This window comes from Apus apus, chromosome 25 (genome assembly GCF_020740795.1).
Source record: "Apus apus isolate bApuApu2 chromosome 25, bApuApu2.pri.cur, whole genome shotgun sequence".
NCBI classification, from domain to species: Eukaryota; Metazoa; Chordata; class Aves; order Apodiformes; family Apodidae; genus Apus; species Apus apus.
In genome coordinates this window covers 2154934-2178579 of record NC_067306.1, presented here as the reverse complement: position 1 = coordinate 2178579, position 23646 = coordinate 2154934, and the positions used below count along the sequence as shown (strand labels likewise).

The 23646-nt window shown below is 48.3% G+C and overlaps 1 protein-coding gene across 1 annotated transcript; it reads left to right on the top strand.

Moving 5' to 3' along the window:
• The first annotated feature begins 3723 nt into the window (after nucleotides 1-3723).
• On the top strand, nucleotides 3724-5410 carry HOXB1 (homeobox B1). Its single transcript, XM_051640437.1, has 2 exons — nucleotides 3724-4336; nucleotides 5085-5410. Exons 1-2 carry the CDS (start codon nucleotides 3724-3726, stop codon nucleotides 5408-5410), a joined length of 939 nt encoding a protein of 312 aa, XP_051496397.1.
• The last annotated feature ends 18236 nt before the right edge of the window (nucleotides 5411-23646 follow it).

The window sequence follows — 23646 nt, the reverse complement described above, 5'->3', positions numbered from 1 at the left end:
CAGCATGTCTCCAGCGGGTTGGGACAAAGGGAGTGGTTTTCCCCAGGAGGCCAAAAGCCAGTAGTGAGGGATGAGGGGGGGTGTCCTCCCAGGGACAGCGGGCCGGTGAGCCACTCCAGGTTTTGTTACCCCAAGCCCCTCTGCCCCGGGGTGGATGGAGGGACCAAGGGCACGGGATGTATTTGGTGGGCATGAGAGGTCCTCCCGCCACCAAGAGCTCGGCGGAGAAACGACGTTCTGCTGGTGCTGACCTCTCGTATCTGCTGGGGTTCACACAGGCTGGGTTTGAGGCGGGAGCTCGTGAAGAACTTCAGGCCCGCAGCAGCTCTGGGGGAGTGCGAAGCAGCTCAGTGCGGAGCTGCACACTCAGCTCCCTGCAAGACATCTGGACTAGCAAGGAGGTGGCTTTCTCTGCCTCCCATGGACCAGCCGACCCAGCTCCTGGACAGCAGTTTCGTTTTCCAGGAATCAAAGAACTAAAAATTCCCCGCTCAGGCTCAATCCTCATCCATCTGGATATCTGTGATTTTATTGTAGTCCTGTTGAGTGAAAGACAGCAGCAACCCCAAAGCAGTGCCGTCTGTGGTTCGGGGGGGTAGAAATAATTCTTGTACCCCTCAAAATGTAAGTGAAAATCAAGTAATAAACAAATTGAAAGGCGAAGGAACGATTTGGAGGGAGTGTAAGACACAGCTCCGATAATCTGAGAATCTCCCTCTACATCCTTCACTGCCTTTCCTGTCTCAACTCCCCACCAAGGAGGTTTTAAAGAAATAAAAGTGCAAGTGATACAATTAAGCTCATCTGCCGATTGGTTGTTAACAATAACCTGATATTTCTTCTTCTTGCAGGTTATGAAGGTCTGTACCGAAACTGGGTCTTACATCTTCTCCACAAGGGGAATGGAAATAATTAATATTAATGAAAATAATCTATTAACGACACAATAGCAATTAATATTAAGCGATACTAATTAATATCGACAAACAATAATTAGTATTAAGTATATTAACAACAGTAATAAGGACAAGGGGCTATGGAGGAAATTTGGGAAAGCGATTGCTAAGCGATGTGCCTACATGCACGTTGATGATGAGGCTTTCGAAAACACCGCGCAGTCGCCACAAGCCCTGCATTTTGGGGAAGAGCAGGTCACTTTGGGAAAGCAAGCCGGAGTCGAAGGACAGCGAGGGCTGCAGAGCAGCTACCCCGCTCGCCTTGCCCAGGGCGGTCAGCCCCGCAGCTCGGGGAAGGGGCAGCCAGAGGAGCCCCGGGGGCGCCGGTCCTGGGCGGGGGGCGACCCATTCTGCTGCTGCCTGGGATCCTGCAGCAGGTAAGAAGTGAGGGGCCTGAGCAGGCTGCGGATGGAGCAGATGGCGAGCGGCCCCGCAGGGCCCGGGGGCAGGGAGGGCCCCGTTCTGGCAGGAAATCGGCTCCAACACCCCATCTTTGCCATCTGACAGTTAACTCCACAGAAGGACTAAAAAAGCCAGTCACTTCAGCTCCGCACATCCCCTCCTGGGCTCCATCTTCACTTCCACACACCCATCTCACCAGTATGTCCTCTTTCCCCAAAAGCCGGGGCTGGAGGGGCTCCTAGAAGCCCGGGCACCCCGTTTTATCCCTTGCTTGGGGTGTCTTCTGCATTGCATGGCTACAATTTCCATCCCGTCCTACCCGATTTTCCCGTCAACCAACCAAACTCGGTGCTTTCACCCCAGAGCTGCCTCAGGTCTCAACTTTAGTGCAACCTTCGCAGAGACGAGAGGTTCAGCACAACTTTTCCCCCCGTAACTCCGCAGCAGAGAGTTCTCTCGGAGCCAGTTCTGAAACTCCAGAAGACAGCTGCATTTTAATGCCATAAAGAACCCCCCTAATGTAACAGTGGAGTGAGATCATGGTGGAAAATTATCAGACAATACGAAACAATTGATTGAAGGATGAAACAAACATCTATCCTTTTCTTTTTTAATTTTACACCCATAAATCATCTATTGTAAGCATCGTTTAAATAGAATACATTCAGTTTAAACGCGAGTGCAACATAATATAAAAAGCACTCCTGGAATCAAATTAGAAACCGATTTCTCTTGCAAGGGGAATGATATGGGAGTTGCTTTGAAGGTTTGTAATAACCTTCCGTTGTTTTATGCAAAAAACGAGGTAGTGAGTTTCAGAGAATATTTGTAACCTACAAGATTTTCTTTTCGGATATCTCAGCATCATCAAAGTCAGCAGAATAAAGAAATAAATAGGTACTCGGCTCTGGAAATAGTTTTCTCTTTCTTTTTATTGAAAAACGAGAGTTTTAATTGGCTAAAGCACACGTCTTCTCCCGGCGGGTTTTACAGAAGGGAGGAAGGTTGGTGCCTGTGTTGCAGTTTCTTAACAAATGTTACCCCAACGTGTTGCATCAGCCAAACCTACCAACTACAGGACGTGTTTGTGCCTTTCCAAGTGAACTTTTGGCCTGGGGGGAAAAAGAAAAAAGAAAAAAGAAAAAAAGAGAGTCCTCCTGGTTCTTCTTAGAGGCTGAATAACCACTAAATATCCTGACAAGTAACAAATGACTGTGGGCGTCGTGTTGTTGGGTGCTCTTGTCTCCCTTCTGCTAACAAGTAAATAAATGTTGCCTACCTATGTTCCCATTCTCTGGGCAGTGGAGTGGCCGGCCTGAAGCCAGTGTCTTTCCACCTACTCATCGGCTGGACTCTGCCAGGGGAAAGCTCCAGTCTAACAACAGATTCGGGGAAAGATCAAACCAGGTTTGCCATGGGAAAGGAGAGGTTCATGTTCCAGTATCTCCTGGTTTCAGTAGTAAATGGGTAGGTGAGTAGATGGATGGGAAGAAACATGGATAAACACATGGATAATTTTTAGTTCTGTTCCCCCAACTGCTAAGCTGGCCACGGTGTTTCTCCAACAAAAGACATTCTGTCTTCCTAACTTTATTTCATCGCCTCATTAGAATATTGATTTAATTACACTGCTCTTACCCTCACTGGCCCTAGACACAAAGCCGGTGTGGCAAAATTAAAGCACATGGAGCCTATTTTTGTTAGGAGCTTTTATTAGACTCTTCAGCCCAGAAAACGCGAAACATGTTCAAGCCATTTTGTAGGGAAAGGTTACGAAATGAAGCAAAGAGCATCTTTTTGTGCCTGGGGGAAGAGCACTCAGACTTCTCTACCTCTTTTCCCACTGTCTTTCTCACATGGAGATAGGGTTAGTGAAAACTTTTTAAAGTTGAGGCAAGGGGAAGTTCTGCTGAAATTGGCTAATCGCATATTTTGGGGGTCTTTTTAGCACTTAAAACAGTCGTGGATAATTCTAATTCTTCCCTCAGCCCCTCTTCCCCTCCACCTCCCCGCACCCCACCTCCCTCTTCTCTTTTAAAGTCTTTGAGGAAAGATTTTGACGTATTCGTGTTGTTATCAGATTGATGGGCAGGGTTTGATTGAAACCCCTTTGTCATGCAAATGTCAAGGCCTTGATGGATGAGCTCAGAGATGTGACAAACTTCAGGAGCCCCTCGCTCATTGGGCTTGGGGAGGACCACGTGGCCGCCTCCCCCTGCCCCCACCCCGGCCCCGCCGAAGGCTGCGGGGTTCGAGGGCCAGCGATGCATGGAAGGAAGTTTTACAGCTTTGACATACTATCTAAAGGTTGTAGGGCAGGCGGAATCCCCCCCAAAACAGGCTGACCCTCCTCCATCAGTGGCAGATGGACAATACTAGGATGAACTCCTTCTTAGAGTATGCAATTTGTAACCGTGGGACGGGCGCCTACCATCACTTAGAGCAAAGCTCCCCTTCCTTCCCCTCGTGCTCAGGTAGCCCCGCCACTGACACTTTCAACGGAGACGGGCGCTTTGGCGTGGGAGGGAGCGCGGCCGCGGCCGCACATCTCCCCCAGCAGAGCCCCGGCTACCACCCTCCCTCCTCCGGGCGCCCCATCCCCTTCGCGGGCTCTGCCCCGGCCGCCGGGTACCCAGCCCAAACCTGCAGCCCCAGCTACGGGCACCACCAGCTCTACCTCGGCCAGCAGGACGCGGACGGTGTGTACTTCCAAGCGGGTGGATACTCCGCCAACGCGGGATCCAACCTCAGCTCCTTAGCAGAGAGCTACTGCGGGGCGGTGGCGGCCGCTGGGCAGTACCAGCCACAACACCTTTACGGGCAGGAGCAGCCCAGCTACTTGCCCGGCGTTTACAGCAACCTCTCGCCTTCTCTAAACGAGGACAAAGACCCTGCGTGCCCCTCCGAGCCGTGCCCCAACGCCGGCGCCACGCAAACCTTCGACTGGATGAAAGTGAAGAGGAACCCGCCCAAGACAGGTGAGTTTGGGGAGCGCAGAGCTGGGCGAGGATGGTCCCCATCGGGGGGGAGGGGGCAGAGGGAGACGGGGGGGGCAGCTCCCCAGCCCTGCAAGGAAAGGTTGCCTTCCCCAGGGCTTGTACCCAAGATAACCGGGCTCATCTTCCAAGGCAACACGGATTTGGCTTGTTTTGGAGTTTTGGTGTGTGAAAGTTTTTTTCTAGAAATAAACGCAGCGGCAAAGCCAGCTAGAGATTTTTCAGACACATCTGATGGAGGGTCCCTGAGCTCAGTTTCCCGCAGGCCCAATGCAATTTAAGCCCAGCTTAAAAGAGGAAATACTACGGGCTTCTTCCTTCTTCCACAGTAGTGGTTTCCATCCCCTCTATTGTTCAACTTCCTTCTCCACAATCTTCCTTAAATCATCATCTTCCGTCCTCCTCCCCTCATCATGGCCCTCCCCTTCCACTCCGTCGCACGCACGTTCAACTTTCATGGCAGTTCGCAGGGAACTGGGAAGACTGGATGGAAAGGAAATGAGGCAGCTCTGCAGAGCCTGGGGTGGTCTATCCCTCCAGGTTGTATCCCTGGATCGGGAAGCCAGGGATAGCTAGGGATCCGTGAGGGAGCAGGAAGCTGCGGGCGGTAGAGGGACCAAATGCTCAGGAGAAGAGGGGAGAGGGGGAAAGCCCGCATCCACAGCCCCCCCGGCCCGGGGAGGGAGTTATTCTGGCTGCTCCTGCCCTGTTGGTGTTTGCTCCTTAACAGCTAAAGTGTCGGAGTACGGACTGCTGGGCCAGCCCAACACCATCCGCACCAACTTCACCACCAAGCAGCTGACGGAGCTGGAGAAGGAGTTCCACTTCAACAAGTACCTCACCAGGGCCCGGAGAGTGGAGATCGCCGCAACCCTGGAGCTCAACGAAACCCAGGTCAAGATCTGGTTCCAGAACAGGCGGATGAAACAGAAGAAGAGAGAAAAGGAGGGTCTAGCCCCAGCTGCTGCCTCTAGGTCTGCGAAGGAAGCGAGTGAAGCCTCGGATCAGTCCAACTGCACCTCACCTGAGGCCTCCCCCAGCTCAGTGTCTTCCTGAACCGTGTCCCCTCAGGGGCACAGAGATCAGCCCGGGGCTGCCCTGGGGGGTAGCTGATCCCTGCAGACCCCAACACACACACGCACGAACACGCACCTCCTGCGCACAGCCCCATCTGCACCCACGCGTGGCAGCAAGGCCACGCTTCCCTCCGAGCGGTCCTTCGGGTTCCCGCCGTCTCCACAACGTGTGATATCAATTCTCCCGCTTGTAGTTCTCTCTCTGAATTAATTTATAGACCCTCTGTAAAACACTGGACTCCGAAGGAGCCGCCGTGTCCTCGTACATCCTTAGCAATAGGCGTTTGTCTCAGGGACGTTTCTCCCTCTCCCTTCTCCCTCCCCTATAGGAACTGCACTTTCAACTACAGAAACTTTAAAACGAATTTAGCTTTCTCCCGTTTCAAAAAATGTGCACAAAGACTTTTGCCAGCAAGAATCCTACGTTTGATGTATTTTTCCTCCCCGCGAGATTGTCAAAAGAGTTTGGGGCTTTTTTTTTTTTTTCCTTTTCCCCTTTTATTTACTGTGTATGTCTCTTGGAATGAGATCTGAGGAGCCCAAGATGGGAGAGGCATCTGCAAAGACCCAAAACATCAAGCAAAAAAACCCCCTCAAACCAACCAACTCCTCCGCTACCAGTTTGCACTATTACCGCTTTACAGGGTTTTCTACACACTCTGCGACGGTGACTGCTACGGACCCGGGGCAAGGGAGGGTTGTGCTCTCAGAGCAAACGAGATGAGGCGAAGGCTGAACTCGGGGTGCTCTGGGCAACGGTCACTGTCGTAGGAGGTGTGACGGTGGACGGGAAGAAGGCTGCGAGGGGGCCGCGGGGATTGGCCCCCACCCAGGGCACTGATGCACTGGCTGCTATTTATTGTACGTCTCGATAGCCTGAAGTCTTGGAGCGGAGTAGCACGGGTCCCTACACCCCTACCGTCTTAGGCTTATCGGAGTCCGACAAAAACATTATTTAACCATGGCTGAAATGTTTCCCTTCCCCATGAGAAGCTGTAGGGTAGGACGGACTGAAAACCACGGCAACTTTTTTTAAGATTGTTTTAAAGGGAAAAGCGTCATCGAGGAAAACTATAGGTTTCTTAATCGGAATCTCCCATTTCCCCTCCACTCCCTTCCCCGTGCTCTGTATCTCGAAATGAAACTACCTCAGTCTAATAAAGTTTACTTTTTCCACATGCAAGTCCTCTCGACTCTAAGCGAAATGAAAATCTCTCTCGTCCAGAGAAATGTGGAACACGGGGCGGGGGGAGCTCGAAGGGAGGAGGAAGGAAAAGGTCTCCAGCTGCTGCCAAAAATCCCAAACAAAACTCCCGATCCTGCTTCCTGCGGGTACCCTGCTACACCCCCTTGGCACGGGCAGGATCGGGCCCGGCGCTCGCCTCCGCTTCGCGGGCGTTCAAAGCCCAGAGGGGGCCGGACAGAAACGCGGAGCTCCCCACGTGCAGCTCTTTCCCGGTTCAGCGAGGCCCGTGTAAGCTTCCCGGCACGGGAGCAGATCTGCATCACCCAGACAGCAACATGAACCCGAACGAACTTGGGGTCCGGGCTGGGGGCAAAGCGAGTTTCTCATTGATAAGGAACGGTGCCATGAGGGCGATCCAAATCAAAATCAAAACGAAGCGTGACTTAGTTTCCTCCCTTCAGCTTCCGAAAGCGCTCCCCGAAAGGGTGTTTTCCGCAGTATAATTGAGACATTAGACCAGTTCGCGGGGGACGGAGCCCGCGGCCCGGCGCGAGTAGGGGAGCGCTGCCTGGCGGGGAGGGAGGAGCGGCCAGCCCCGGTAGAGCTCTGACCTTTTTACCTCGAAACGCCTCTGGGATTTCTAAACAAGTAAACAGAGGGGCTGCCAGAAGAAACTATTGTTCTGGCTTCGTCAAATTTGCAAACCCTTTGGGTGGGGGCGTGAGTGGGGCTAGGAATGAGCAAAGTACCTGCTGCAGCTGCAGCCCAGCCCGGGCACCCTGCCCCGCAGTGCGGCTCGGCCGGGGGTCCCAGGGCGACAGAACATCGCTCTTCCCCGGCGATAATATCTTCCTCCATCTAATACACCTCTTTGGCTCGAGAGAAAAGATTTTTGAGTGTTCAATTAGCTCAGAGATAAGGAGGAGAAAAAGAAAAAAAAAAAAAAAAAAGAGGGGGGAAAAGGTGACAAGAGGATTTTGTTACCCTGGCAGGTTGCAAAACATCAGGAGGAGAAAAAAAAAAGCCCAGGCAGCGGGATTGACTTTATAACCTGCTAGGTATGAGTCAGCTTGGTCTAACCTATTGGTTGAACCCATGCGATTGGAGGTTTTGTTGAATCAACGCGATTTAAACTATGTCATCGAAACAGGGCGTCGAGCTTCAGAAAGCTCGTGGATTTCCATTGAGGCGATTTTCGGCCCCGGTTCTGGCTCTGGGTCCTGCTCTGCTCCCCCACCGCCCGGAGTCCCGCTCGGTCCCAGGTGAGGCGGCAGCTCCGGGCCCGCCCCGTCGGAGCCGGGGAGAGCGGAAAGGCCCGGACAAAAAGGAGGGTACTGCTGTGCCAGTGTGTCGGGCACAACAAAAGCTCCCAGCTCCCATTTGAAACTCAAAGGGAATCTCCGGAAGAGTCCTCAGAGACGGTGCCGATGCGCCCTTACATATGTAACCCCCTCCGGGCTGCCCCCCACCCCACTCTCTCTGCCCCCCTCGCTGCCAAGCCGTGTTTCTCTAACAACGATCACCGCACACAGCTAATCTCTTTCCCCCCTCCGCTCTCCCTCCAAGTTTCTCACGCTCCCTTTTGTCTCAACAGCCCCAAACCCACTGCTGTGAAGCAGGAGCCGGCTGGAAAGGCCACGCCAGGACACCCGCGGCTGGGGGTCCCTGGCCGGTAACAGATGGAGCTGTGAGGGACACCCGTGTCTGCCCCACACCCAGGGAAGCAGATAAAGAGCGGGCACTGGTTCCTCAGTACCACAAAGGTACCCTGTGTCCATACAGGACACAAGCGCGGGCTCCTTCCCATGCCACATGGGCAGAAAGAGGCACACGTGAATCTCTGCAGTCCTGGGTACAGAAGTCCCTGTCGAGTCTTAGCTTTCTCACAGTAGTTGGGTTTTATCACAACTGTGAGGTCTACACACACTCCTTTGTTTTACATCAATGATACACAACGTCAGGGCTATTTATAATCCGGTGTATTCCCACACCTCCGTGTGTGTGTCTGTCCATGGGTCCCTGGTATTGCATTTTTCATGAGCAAGAAAATTAGCCAGGTCCCCCTGTACACTCTCACACAAAGCCACATCTTAATGGAGATTTATTCTTTTAATATCCCAAAGGAAGGGGAAATTCCCAGTTAAAGAAACATAACCATGTCAATTATTAATGGCGGTCACCGTGTTGGAGCTGTTATCCCTCTGCAGGAGGAGGGGACAGGGAAGGGATGCCCAGAGTCCCTCTCCTCTGGCTCTGCTCCCAGAGCAGACACCCGAGGAGCACACCCGGGGCTCTGGCCTGGTGTGGCCTCAACTCCAGGGCCATCTGTTCCTTACCCCTTGGTGTGAAATGTTTCTCTTCTCCCTAAAGCATTTGTTCTCACAATGTGAGGCTCTTTTGATCTTGGAAGAGGACATGCTATTAAAATAAAAATAATAATAATAGTAATAATAGCCTGAAGACTTCCTTACTTTCAGCTCCACTTTGCTGGCTGCTATTAACTCTGCTCCCAGAGCCTCTTTGCACTGAAGGTGTGAAATGTTCTTGGGGGTCCCTATCTGGGGACAAAGCCTCCTCCTCTGTGACAGTACTGTGGTTGGGCTGTCACTGGCCCCTAAAAGTCTTTGATGCCATGAAGTGGAGGAGAAGAGGGGAGGAAGCTTTCTGGGTTTCTCCAGACTTGTTTCACACAGAAGTCAGGAGCCACCTCTTCCCCAGCTCCCAGAAAAAACAGAGTAGGACAAGATGTTCACATCACACAGCGAGTGGGTCAGAACTGAAACAGAGTTGAGTCCATCTTTGTTGTGAGTGGCCCCAAGACAGCAAAGTGCCCATGCACCTGTTTGCACACCAACATCACCAAGGGAGGTGGTACACCCTAACTCAGGAAAACCAGAAGAGGTTTCCATGCCTGATAAGTTTTCTCAACATTTGGACACAAATACATTTTTAGGTGTCACTAAAATCCCTGGAGAACCAGGCAAAGCAGATGTGGGAAGCACTAGTTGAGCACAGCTGCCCTCAGGTCTCCACTGGGTAGGAGACCTTGGAGACCCAAGGGCCCTTTCCCTGGTGGCACAGTCAGGCTAGATCCTGGGAGCTGGGCAGTTTTGTATTTATTTGGTTTATATATATTTATAGACAATGTACTTTACTTGTACTTGTATCAAATATATAGTATATTTATTTTTCAGGATTGATGCTGCATAGGTCACCTGGATTCGAGTCGGGGACCTCCAATCTGTTGTCTCATGCCTGACCCTGGCTGCAAGGCTCTGGGCTTATTGCACTGAAAGGGCCACCCTACGGTGCTGTCCCCCTCCTCACCCCTGTGCCCCTCAGCCATTCACTCCCACCAACACAGATATTTCAGCACCAATCAGTTTCAGGGTTGCTTTAGCCTCTCAGGCAGGTGAAATGAGGTTTGGGGCAAAGGGCTCGGGTGGAAGGAACAATTGCAGAAGTGAGTGTACAAAATGTTTCCATGCTCTTCAGAGGCCTCACCTATCCTTTCAGTTTACACTGGTCTGACAGCTCCATTTCAACCCCAGCCTTCACATGGACTTGTTCAATATTTACTCAGGCTGATGGGTTTGCTCAGAACTTGCCTCTGTCAGCCTTGCTCTGTCGGGTTCCCTTCCCCTCGGGCCCAGGTTCACACAAAGTTCAGCTTGAAATGAATTCACCCAAAGATGGGCCCAGCTTGGCCTGAGGACCAGAGATGGGGTCAAGCCTGGGTCTCTGCATCCCAGCCAGCCCTCACTAAGGCCAGCACTCAGCACTCCCGGCCAGGAGACTGCTTTGAAAAATTATTTGGGGTTAAAAAAGAAAAAGCTCTGGGCCAGAGAGGACACAGCAAGAAAGGCAGGAGCTGCTTTTCAGTGCAGAGAGCACAGGTCAGCCCTTCCGGGAGGGTGGAGAGTTCATAGACGTTTACTCTGCCCGGGGGGCTTGTGTGACAAGGTACAATCCTGCAAACTCAGTACAACCATTAAAACTGCAGCAGGGGGGAAAAAGGGATATATATCTATATAAATGTATGTATATAATGTAGAAAATGCACACATATTATATATTACAGAAATATATATTTCTATACATAAAAGTATAACTGATGGCAAGAGATGAAAACCTAAAATGAGCAAAACTAAGGCAGATTTGTTCAGGTAACAGCAAGCTGAAATCTGCCCTGACAGCAATAATATAAGATTTTCTGAAAGCCTTTTGTCAGAAAAGCAAATAAAAATTTGATGCAAACCAGATATATTGCAAAGGGGCTTAATGCAAAACCTGTCCACGTTCCCGTTCAAAAGAAAGCAGACAGGACCATAAGGCAAATCCAGGGTGACTCCAAAGGAAATAGCATCTGGGTCGATACAAGGGGCAGCTCTGTGACCGATCCTGTGAGATGGTTGAGTGAACAAAGTTTGGCTAGGAACAGACCCGGACACCTGAGATATCCCAGGGGGATACAGTGGGATCCGAATCTGCCCCTGCCCAGGGCGCTGGGTCTCTGGTACAGGCGGGGAGACTTTTTTCAGGGCACCCGCATCATGTTTGGATGCTTGGTAAAAAGCCCGTGCGAGTTTCTAGAAGGTTTGGGGTCAGACCCCGGGGTAGGAGCTCCTGCCTGAAAGCTGAAGGACCCCAGACTCGGTTTGTACCCAAAGTCCGTGGCAAGAACTTCCGTTTGAGAATCTACAGCCTAGGGGAATATTTGCACCCTTGTAAAACATTGGCAGAGCATCTCAGAGCAAGGGGAGTGTGAGGTCCATATTGCCAGTCTACAGCCCTTTCACACAGGATTGCCAGCAACCGCGCCTGAGGCAGCTCTTAACATCTAACACAAGGAAGGTGAGCTCCCTTTCAGTGGCCATAAAACGAATCCGATGAGATTTAACGGATTTGTTAATGCCTCTAAAATTCTGGAGTTTATCACAGACCCCGTTGATTAAACAACCCGGCGAGATGGCAAAACCCCAACGTTTTGGTCACAGGAAAAAAGAGAGGGGAGGGTGGGGAATTTCACACTATTCCCACCCGGCAATTAGTTCAGTGGAAATATTTTCTCTTGGAAATCCTACCTCAGTTTATCTTGATTGAATTTCTTCCCTCCTTCATTAACACGAGTCCCTCGTGTTTTTTGGTCCACGTCTTCACAATCCCTTCGCTCGAGGCAGCGAGACATGGAGCTACACGTGGGAAGAGAGCAAGAAAACAGAGTTACCAGAAAGAAAACAACGCGTCGCTTGTGTCAAGTACAGAAGCTGGCACCGCAAAAAGACGGTAAAACAAACTGTGTCTCGTCTAAAATCGAAGTCTAACTTTTGCTCAGAGTTCAAAGAGTGTCTGTTCTTGCCAGGCTAAAAGATCAAAACCACCAACAAAAAGCCTTTCTCTAAGAATTTCCGTAATTTAGGTAAGAACATTTTCCCACAAACAAACAAACAAACAAACAAACAAACAAACAAACAAACAAGTGGCTTTTAACCTCGTTTATATTATTAATATGTCTCGGAGAATGGAAGGTATCTTTTTCTTAGTTACTTCTACAAATTATTTATCTGTCTGAACGTGACACACAGGGAAATATTGGAATTGCTGGCATGAAAAGGAGCAGGACTTGAAATCCAGTGTCCGATTTGAAGTCTTTTTGCTACCACTAGTATGTCAAATGGCCACGGATTTACCGTGTGTTTCACCACCCGGCGCGGAAACACCGAGCCCAGCTCCTTCACTACAGAAAAGGGTACGAGACAAACGCTTTCTTAATGACACTTTAATTGTGTTTCCTACGGAAAGATTCGAAGTAGTTCACATTTAAATGCCGATTGACAGAGTGAAGAAAATATAGCTCCTTCTAGCAGCCGGGGATTTGGTGGGGCTCTCAGATTTCAAAGGCAGTGCCGAGGATTCGGGATAAAACCCTCCAGGGTGTTGCAAACGAAATGGTTTTTGGAGCAATGCTTCTAAACCCGGAGCCCGGCCGAAGGACAGGTTGGAGCTTCGCTGCAGGTAGCAGGAAACCCAACGCAGGAGCCCCGGGGAAGCCGGAGTTGCCCTCGACGCTGGGACACGGAGCTGCGGAGGGCCCGGGGCGCTCCGGCCCCGCACCGGCCCCGCACCAGTCCCCCCGCACCCGTCCCCCCCTCACCGGCCCCGCAGGTACCGGGCAACTCTCCGGGCAGCCGCAAATATCTACGGCGGCTCCACCGAAACGATGGGAAAAGTGGAAAAATAGTGGAAGTTGTTCCCTTTGCATCCCCGGTATCCATTTCTTTAGCAGTTTCCAAGGGATAAATCATTTCCTCCCCAGACTTCCCCCCGTGTAGCCGACGGGTTTACTGCCTTCCACACTTTTTTTCCCAGCCGTTCTCCCCTTTAATGTATTATCCCCTCTGAGCTGAATGGCAAGAAAATGTTATTTTTGTGCATTAAAAAATGTCCTCAATAGAAGATCAAAAGTCAGGGCAGTATTTGTCTCCCATAATTATGTTTGGAGGGGAACTTGCAAAGAAACAGAAGTTTGTGAGGATCATGCTCTGCTTTCCCTTAGCCCATTGGCTCTGGGAAGGTTCTCTTCTCCTTATTATTAATGGATTTGGCCAAGCTTTTCCTGCAGTTTGGAGGAATATGCTAGCAAATGAAAGCATCTCATTGATGGATGAGGAGCTGGGCTTTAAATCAGTCCCTACTGATACAAATTATTTTAATATGCCCCTTTTATGATTTATTTCAAATTTATGAAGTAGCGAGCTATGTTGTAAGACTTGATTATGAAGGCTGGTTGCCTACAAAGTGAGGAAGTCTTCTAGGGGAGCTTTTTTTGAATGGTTTATTACAAATTCAGTACATTCACAGCTGCGTTGTCAAGGCTATGTATATCAAGGAAAAGTAAATCTTTTTTCCCTTGACCCATACCCTGCCTCTCCTCCACACTGGAGAATAAATTGATAGTGCCATGAAAATTAGCAGACATTCTTTGTGCATTTAGTGTTGTCTCTGCTGCTCCATCACAAAACCAAAACAAAAAAAAACCCAAACTGACCAAGCCAACAAACCCCAAACAACACAAATAATAAAATCCAGACAGAAAAAAATCTTGGTTTTCTCTCAAGGCAATATGGGGAAGAAGGCAGGCAGAGACTGAGATGGAGCTGTGTGCTGTGCATGCTGCTTCCCAGAAGGGTGAGGCTCTGCTGGGTGCTGTGAAGAGGAGACAGGTTCTGCTTCATGCACCTTACAGCCAAAGACATCAAGAGGGACCAGGGCTGGCTGGGCTGCCTCAGGTGGCTTCTGCCCTTTGCTGTCAATCCAGCACCTGAGAGAGAAGTGACATTCCTCAGGAATGTTGGACTAAGCCAGTTTGCCTGTTCCTGAGGACACAACAGTTGAGTTGTCTGATTCCCAGCTGCCTGTGAGCCCAGAAATAGGATTGTGTAACTCGGAGCTGCTGCAGGAAGGGTGCCCTGAGCATTCCTCAGGGCCAGCTGGAGCCAGGCCCTTGGAGCAGGGGGTGAAGGTGGGCTGAGGTCAGCTGGCTGAACTGCACAGAGCCCGGGGGCAGGAATCTGCAGCTTGCAGACATGCCAGGCTGGGGAGGCTGGTACCCTCTGCAGCCTTCCAGGGAGATGCAGAAGAGGGGATTTATTAAGGACCTGAATTCTTGCAATGTCTTTGACCTGCTGTGTTAAGCCTTGTCCAGTCACACATGAAATACACCAAGAACCCTGTTTTAACTAGCCTGCACTTTTCTGTCATCATCAGCACTGGGTATAAATCAATTGCACAGTCTTGGCTCTGAAAGGTATGACTGGAACCTCATCTGGCTTGCTTAACTGTCTCTGTGCCAAGGCCTCAGCACCCTGCTGTGCTGGACTGTATTCCAGCTGAAGCACATTATAGTAACTGTCTTTGGTGGTCATCATCTCTCTGAGAGGGGAAACATTCGTGGAAGCAAAAGAAGAGAATATATGTCACTAAACAAATGCATTTGATGCATGCAAAGTATCTGCTCAGCATCTCAATTCTTTTTGGACCCTGTCTCTGCCAGATCAGAGGATCTCAGGCCAGTATCAGTGTCATTTCAACACCATAACAGTCAAAATTTTGTTCCTTCTCAAGACCTTTGTATGAGTTTAAAACACAATTCATAAAATTGGGCTTGTACCAGCTACTTGAACATAAAAACTTAACACAGTGATCAGAGGTCAACAGCATCAAGCTGAAGCTGCTGGTGTTCCTGGCAGTAAATCCAGAGCTGCTTGTCCCCCTGGAGTTCCCTCATTCTTGCTCACTAAATGAAGAGTTTGTGAAAGGTGCCAGCAAGAGGGCAAGGGAGAAAGAGCTGTTGTGTTTATACAGAAGGTGGGGAATGGCGGGGGAAGTTTTGCCCTGCCAAGGTTCCTTCCCTTCCTGATCTCAAGGAATGGGAATCCAGTGCCAGTAAATCACTTGATCTCCAGTCTGGGCTGGGCAGTATCACTTCCAGTGGGTTTTGTTTGTTTGTTTGTTTGTTTGTTTACAGCAAAGCCACACTTCTTCTTGGCTTTAGATCTGCTGAACTCATTTTATAGAACATCAGAGAAAGTTTATGTCCAGTATCTACCAGCTCAGTGAAAGTCAAGCAGTGTCATGAGCTTCCCCTGCTTCCCTGTTCTCAGATACATCCAACATTGCTAAATTTCTACTTCTTGCCTAAATCTTCTTCTACAGTGTGGCCACATTACTTCATAAAAGGGGGTTGCCATAAGCATTCCAAGGATATTTACTCACTAGCTTATTTAAAACATCAAAAACCTGGAGTTTTTTTGCCTGTTCAGTTTCTACAAGACAATACAGAGATAGCTGTAAAACTTCTGATATTACTGAAAAGGATTTTAATAAAAAATAACAGCACACATGCAAAGGCTCCCAGCAAGATAAAAATTCTCCTTGATCTGCTGATAGGAAGGAATCTATGAGAGTGGCAGATCAAAGGGAGAACAAAAGCCAAACCTCTGAATAGCAAAAGTAGTTATGTCTCCTCCATCAGTCCTCGAAGTTATATCTCCTTCCTATGTTCTTTGGGGCAAAAGATTTCCTACAGTAAATAATTTCCAGAAATTCGGTGTTTCAAGTAGCACAATAACACAAGGAACTTGGGGAAAAGGAGGAGGATTGTTTTTCATAATGTTTCTTGGAGGCTCCACATCTTTCAATTTCTTATCAGTTTTGAAATACAAGGCACGAAGTCTCTAGCACCACTGGGACCAAAAGGTTATCAGCATGTAAATACCTGAGCTGGAAAGACATGTTTGAGAAAGAACAGATAACATTTTAAACATACTTAGAGCCCACATCCTTTCCAGTTTTTATCCCAATTTCACCTGAACTTTCACAAGTAAAGGTGTGCTTCTAATAACCTAGCAGATAAAAAAGGGTTTATCTCAGATCAAGAGCAATAGAACCAGCACTGTGACCACCTCTGATATTTACTTTTTGTTAGAAAGTGACAGCAAGCTCTGCTTTTAATAGCTTATAAACATTAATCTGAGAATGTGAAACTACTGGTCAATGGCAATAGGGTGACCTGTGTAACAGGGGTTTTGCTGCACCTCTGGCAAACATAGAAATTGAGGCAAAAAATGTGAGTGTGGCTTTGTCTTCCCTGCACAGGAGCAAAACCAGCAAGAAAACCCAGGATTTCTGGTTCTCAGAAGCAACCACTAGACAATGTCAATTCTTAGAAGACCATAGTTCTTATTACCTGGAAAGGAAACACATCAGCTCAGAGGCCAAGACTTCCTGTCCAAACAGGTAAATGAAAAAGGCCAAAGGATATTTTCAAATGAGGTAGAGAAAGAAACCAAATGCTCTGGTATGAAACACTGCAGGGGAAGGGCTTGGTTTGTGGGAGCAGTTCTGATTTAAATGCTGGTGAGTCTGTTAGGATTTGGGAGACTGGAAGCCTTCCTGTTCAAAGTGGTCTTAGTGCTGGCAGGGTGAAAGTCTCCAGAAACTGGTCCATAAGGGCCTAAGAACTAATCAGCTTACAAACCCAGTGGCAGACCTGTCCTTAGCACTCTTGTCTCTAGCAGCCTTGGACAGGACAGCCAGAACACACTTCATTAAACGTGGGTGTTTGTAACAACATTACCTCTGTCTGGGCTGGCTTCCCTTTCTCATCACTCGAACCATAGTGTGTAGAGAGCAGAGCCCAGAGCACCATCCATCTCTCTCTAGAGCAGGTCACGTCTGCTCAGATGCATCACCCTCTAGATTGCACTGATTGTATTGACTAGATCCCTACTGCCTGGGAAGAGCTTCTGGACAACCAGCTTAAAGCCTAGGCAGTGTTCTCCCCTTGGAAACGGGGGCACCCCAGTTCTTGGTGTAACGTGGCATCACCCCATCAACTACAAACTCACACAAGGAGAAAGCAGAGTCTTCACTGTACAACCCAGAAACCATGATGGCATCAAAACTGTTATAACTTGTGGTGGTGAGAGGGCATAGATCTGGCTCAGATACAGGGAAATGAGACTGACTTAAACACACCTTCTCCTCCTCCCCTTCCACCCACACAGAAGTGAAGAAACTGATACCCAGATGGGGCTGATCAAAACCCTGGTGCTGCATCATGAGTCAACCGAATGTGTCATGATTTGCACAAGTTTCTTGCTAAGACACAACAGGGAAGATCTGGGGATTACATCCTGCTGATGGCATTTAGACCAATGCAGAACTTGTCTCTATAGTAAATTCCCTACTTTTTTTGCCCAGTCAGCTTCATGGTATGTCTCATAAATCTCTGTTTCAAAAAGATCACACGTTAGTGCTTTATCTCTGGTATGTGCTACCCCATGTTTTCTCTGCTCACAGTATATTAGCCTCACACAGGTGGGGAGAAAGCAAAATAAACATTATCAAACAAGGGCATCAAATATTTAGTGTAGAGGTTTCTGAGTGCTTCAGGATGAGTGGGACTGTTTAGATATCAGATGTTCTCCTGCCAGGTCAAATGAACCACTGTTGAGTAATGGCTAAGTTCCCCTAGCCACCTTTGGCCATCAGTGCATTATCACCCCTGCCCTTTAACTTTCTGTCCAGGGCAAGAATCACTTTCTTAATCCAGCATCTCAGCCTAAAGCTGTTTCAGCTGAGACAGGGGATTGTTTACAGAAGGTGCTGGCTCCCTCCCCTCCACCTGGTTTCTGTCTGGGCCACACTGTTAGGGATGAGGGCGATACATCATTTATCTTGGCCTCATTTCACAGGCAGGTCCTGCTGTCAGTGTGCTGTTGGTGTCTGGAGGTGCAGCATCCTGATAAGCACGCTCTGCTCCCCGGTGGGTGAGCCCTGCACTCAGCAGATGATCGGTGCTTTGCTTGATACCCCCCAGCGTCCAGAGTGCTGCAGGACATGGGATCCAGCTGGCAGGGGCTAACAGGAGTTTATGCAAAAGGGTCAAGTGGTTCTTGTGTTCAAGGGACCAATAAATACTAAATAGGAAAGATTGCTTTTTATTTTTTTATTTTATTTTTATTTTTTTATTTTTAAAATTTTTTTTCTTCCCACCCATTGTAGGAAAAAGGCTGGAGAGAAGGATGGGAAATTGTTCATGTCTTGAGGCTGATTTAAACCCTGGGGTAGCCCCACTCGGTGTCCTTTGCTTTCTCAGGGCTTAGGGTTTCAAAAGTAAAAGGGGACTCATATGGGTCAGTTTTTTAATATGGCCATTTAACTGGTTGCTGTTAGAAACACCATCCATGCCTGGTAATACAGAAAAGGAGGGAAAAGGAAAAGAAATGTTCAGACACAGAGTTGTGTGAAGTTTATAAACCTTCACACTGAAAGGTATAAACTAACCTCTGACTAATGCGTGTCAGGGAGAAAGTTTCCTTGTGGGGAGGTGATTTGATAATTGCATTTGCAGAGGTTTCTTGTATCCTCCAGTGCAGCAGCTTGTGCTGTCTCCTGGAGAGAGTCTCGGGCCAGAAGAAACAATGCTCTGATCCAGTTCCAGTTTTATGACACTAAGTCCTGCACAAGAGGTTTGTTCTTTTCTGTGCTCTGTCATAAGAAACCAATGCATGGATGGTCGTGGAAAAGCTCAGCTTAAACCAAAGGTCTGTTCTGTGGGATGTTGTCCAGGGTACTGCATGAACCTGCAGGCACACGATGGGGTGCTGGCCTCAGAAGCATCTATTTTAAATTCCTGGGAGTTCACTGTTTGTCATGCACTGTGTACAAGGGACAATTATCCACAGCCAGTACATGGGTTGGAATGGGGTGGAGAGGGTGTGATACCTTTTTAACAAGAAAACCACTCCCAGACACCTTAGGCCTCAGCTCTCTGTTATCTTCCTCTCTGGCAGCATTTTTACCTGTCCAACCTCGTTCACCAGTGTGAAAACAGAACCTGCAGGTCACATAGAAAGGACAAGGTAACAAAGAACTAGGCTCCATTACTTAAAAATGGCCTATTTTAAATCACACATGCCTGCTTCTCTCATCATATTGATTTTCCTTTTCTCAACAAGTGCTCTTGGCTGCTGAGAAGCTGGCTGAGGTTTTGAAATCTCTGAGTAACTAATATATTGTGTCAGTTTGCACCAATTCAGAGAGAGAAAAAAGGCAAACCAGGAAAGCAAGCCCAGACTGTTTGCTCAGATTGAAAAAAAGAAGCTGTTTCAGTAGGATGACAAACATGGCCAGCTTTCTATCCTAAAAATGCAAGCTCATCTTATTCATAAAGATGAATGTTATGGCTCTGACCTGCTCTTGGGTCACTTCAAAAGCACTGAACAGCTGGGCACAATCCTTCAGGCTTCAGTTGTATGGGGCAGAGCAGGATTTACCAGGGTTAAGAGATCTGGGAAGAAGAAGGGATCAGAGAAGAGTTACTGGTGTGAGGAAGGACTGCTGTGAGCTGGCAGACTTGGATGTAGACACAGATGGGGACAGCAGAGAGTTCTTCAGAAAGAGGTCATTGCCATTGTCAGATCTGGGGCTGTGACATGGCTGGGCTGGCCAGGATTGCTGCATGTTCAGCCACCCTGGCAGCTGCAGAGAAAACCTGGGAGCCACCAGAGCAACAGTCACACCTGAAGGGCTGCTCAGAGCTCTCACATGGCTGCAGGCAAAGGACAACGTATTCTGACAGCTAAAGGTGGAACCTTGTGGAGGCTAAATCTTCTCATTCTTATTTTAAGTATCAGTTAATATATCCAAGTCAAAATCTGTAATTGAAAAGATTTTTTAAAAGACACAACAATTTAGCCATGGGGCAGTTTGGTCCACCTGCTGCTCACTCTCTGGAGCCTGCTTACTTCTCCTGTGGCATTCCTAGAGAGGGAAAAGCAACAGGGGGATTGTGTATTGGTTCAGGGTTTTAGATTGCTGCCTATCATAGTAAGAGCCTTTTACGTAAGAACAAGCAGCAACAGCAAATTGACCAGCAGATTTCACCAGAGGGACTAATTTCTGCTAACTTTAGATGCTTGAAATGTGTATGTTTTCATCCAATCCTGTCATCCAGACTCCTTTTAGAGCTGGGGGCAGCAGCAGGCACTTTGTCTGCACAGCTGAGCTACCTTCTGGCTTGGGAGGAGATGAGCTGCACCTTAAATGTGGCCACTGTCCTCAAGTTACTATAAATTATAAAGCAAGTCCAAACTGCCAGTTCAGAGACAGACACCTACCACATCCAGGCTGACTCACCTGCAGCATTGCTCATATTCCTCCCTGTATGGACATACCAGTCTGCCAAGGCAATACTTCAAAAGTTGCTATAAGGCTTTAAATACTTTCTGATTTTTCCTGGATGGAGTTTTGGGTGAAAAAGGAGATTTTCTTTTAGAGTTGGGCTGGTTGCCTTTACACCACCAAAGCTTTTGTAAGGAGGAGCAGCATCTCCCAGCAATGGCCAGATTCAGAGTTTGGGTAAGCTACCCCTTTCCACACTAACACTACAGCATGCTGACAACACTAAGAATTTGTTTGCTGAACACCTGATTTTGCAGACAAGACACAGATAAACAGCAACAGCCCCTCTTAATGAACACAGCAGCATCTCCAGATAAACTGTCACCACTTATGTCGTGCCCAGCTTCAGTATCACCAGAGGAGGAAATGTTTCAAAGCTTGTAAAAACAAATTCCTCTCCCACCCTCCTCTTCTCAAAGTTAGAACTCATAAAAGTTGTTCTCTATGATGTTTTTCGAACAAAGTAGAGATGAAGAGCTTGCTTCCACCTTGCCTACCCATGTACGAATAGGATACACAAGGTTCTAAATTATTGCAGATTCTGGAAGTGTGGGCTGTCAGTTTCTGGAAGTGTAGGGTCAGCAAAGCAGTTTCCAGTTCCTGGCTTGTCATTCTGTGGGACTCCTCGACACCAGAGCGTACACCTAAGGGTGCTGGGGTGGGAGTTTACTCTTACAAGCATCTGCAAAGAGAACGGTTTTGCCTCAAGTGAGTTGGACATTTCTAAATCAATCCACAGAAGTCTGAGAGCAGTAGATGTAAAAATGTGCTTGAGTCTCTGCCTCTGCACAGGAGGAGACAAGATGGGGTTGAAAACACTGAGCGTCCTGCACCACCTCCTTCATGAGTCTGGGAGCCTCAAGCTGCTACCGTCACAGCTGCTGTTTCACCCTAGATCAAAGGGGAAGAAGAAAACCCCAAACCTGGTCTTTAGGACAAGGTTGTGCTGCAAAATAGGAAACATTTGGGACTAAACATCGTTTTACTCTTCTGTGCTTGAACATAAGGTCCTGACTCAGGAAAACAGCTTGTAGATGCTATCACAGCACACATTAACAATCAGGATAATCAGGGTCTGGAGTTGGAGTCTGTGGCTGTCACAAGGGCTATTGGTGAAAGAATTTAACATTTATACCAGACTTTTACAGATACGTTAATACCAGTGGTTTTGGACTGCAATCAAGAAAGTTAAGCTAAGTATATTTATAAACCTCATCTGCCTGGGGAGACTGACAGTCTGATTTTCATTCCTGCTAAGGTCCCTTTTTTACATAAATTGCTTTTGCACACACTTTAGAGACACTTTTTTCCAAGCCAGAGACTTGTAAAGGCAGTTTCATGTAAATGAGAATCAGGCCATCAGTATGAACACTATCCATGTCTGCAGATGTTTGCCAAGCTTCAGGCCCCCTATAACATCTGCTGAGGAGAAAAAATTCATGAGCCTCAGCAGTTAAGAGTTTGGGGTTTTTTAAAAGCCACATCAAGGACCTGTGAAGCTTTGTGGTGACTGTTAAGCTTATTGCCAATGAGTGCATTTCTTTGGACAACATCATAAGGAAATGTGAAATGGAGCAGAGATTAAAGCACGGGTGGATTTTGAAAAATGTAGAGACTGGTTTAATGCAACCAGGTGGAGACTGTCCGGTGCTCGGAGCTTTTCTAGGCCCCTTTGTTAAACATCTCAGTCTTCCCACTTCTTCTTTGAAAGGAAACTTTTCCCCATTATTCTCTGTGGTTTACAGGAGGTCAGCAGAGCTGGGCCAATTTACACGAGCTCAGAATCTAATTAATTAAAGTGCAGTTTTCTCAGTAGTGTTGTGACACACACCTGAGATTCACACAGTTTTGTAGTCTTTGAAGATCCATCTAAAAGCTGTATGTCCATTTGTTAGTCCTTTGTCTCCCCTTTACATGGTCTCCTACTCATCCTGTTTCTTCCTTTCGTCTCTGCTAAATTTATGTTGGTTTGTAGCCAGAACTTCTGGCTCCTTCATTCATGGCTAAGTATAGATGCCCAGAAAAACACATGTGAAAGAGGAGGAACATGCCCCACAGTCATAGCAGGTTTACCACCCATCTAGAAAGAAATCTAGGGCCTATTTTAGCAGGATCTTTCACAAGCAGATTGCTCATTCACTATCTTCTTCTCCAAGTGTCTGTTGGACTAATCAAGGCCCCTGTCCTCAGCTCTTTGCTGTTCTGCCCTGGTGAGAGTCTGGAGAGCAGAGGTCAGGGTTATACTGCTACTGCTGCTGCCAGCAGGGTGTCATTCCCTGGTCATGGAGCATACGTCCATGTGTGCTCTCACACCCCAGCTCCCCAGGCCATCCTGGAGGCCCTGGTTTAACTGGACAGCTGGCAGATCTAAACTGCTGCATCATTGTTGGTATTCACTTCCACCTGCCCATGTACCTCCACTGTGTGCAGCCATGGTGACCATGGGAAGGGACTCTTGGAAGCAGGTACCAAAGGCAGGACCCCATTCAGGTTGGGGTTTTGTGGCTATTGGAGGCAGATTTGGCTGGTTCCCTGATCCAGCAGCCAGAGTCAGTGTCCCTCCTGTGTGTCCCTTTGTCTTGGTCTCTGTATCACCCTCTGGGGTAGAATCCATGTTGCAGTGCTCAGATGCCCAGTGCAAAGCAGGATTAGACTGACATGGCCTTCCTCTGCTGTAAGAATAGAGTTTAGTCTGTCATTCCAAAATGAAAGAACAAGTCTCTCTAGATTGCATGGATCTATAATCCGGGATCCTAAAACTCACCCACCCTGGATTTTGTCTGCACTTTTCTGAGAATTCAAAGGCCTCAGTCACGTTTTGCATCATACCCCAACCTCATACCCAGACAAAATGTGATTCCAGGATTAGCAAGAGGTTGCAGAACAGTCCAGAGTCTTTCTAAGTGTTCATGGTGCTGGAGTTCAAATGCTGTTCACTTCTGCCCGCTGAGACCACATGGCTGTCAACAACCTCTCGGCAGGAATCTTGCCTCACTCTGGGGAAAGGAGATGCTGGCTCCTTGGCACAAACAATCCCACGAGCTGTGCAGGAATCAAGCAACTCAGCTAATGAAAAAGAACACCAGTAAGTCTCTGGATGTGTTGAGTGAGACAGCGAGATGAGACGTTAAATGAAATCAGAAAAATGTCTGTCCTGGCAGCTGAGGAGGTGTCAGTCAGTCAGGGTGTCTCTGCCCTTGCAAATTCTCAGTGAGGATGCCTCGAGGCACTGGGCTAGGATTCTGAACACCCTGAGTCTATCACAGATGAAGTTGTTTCCC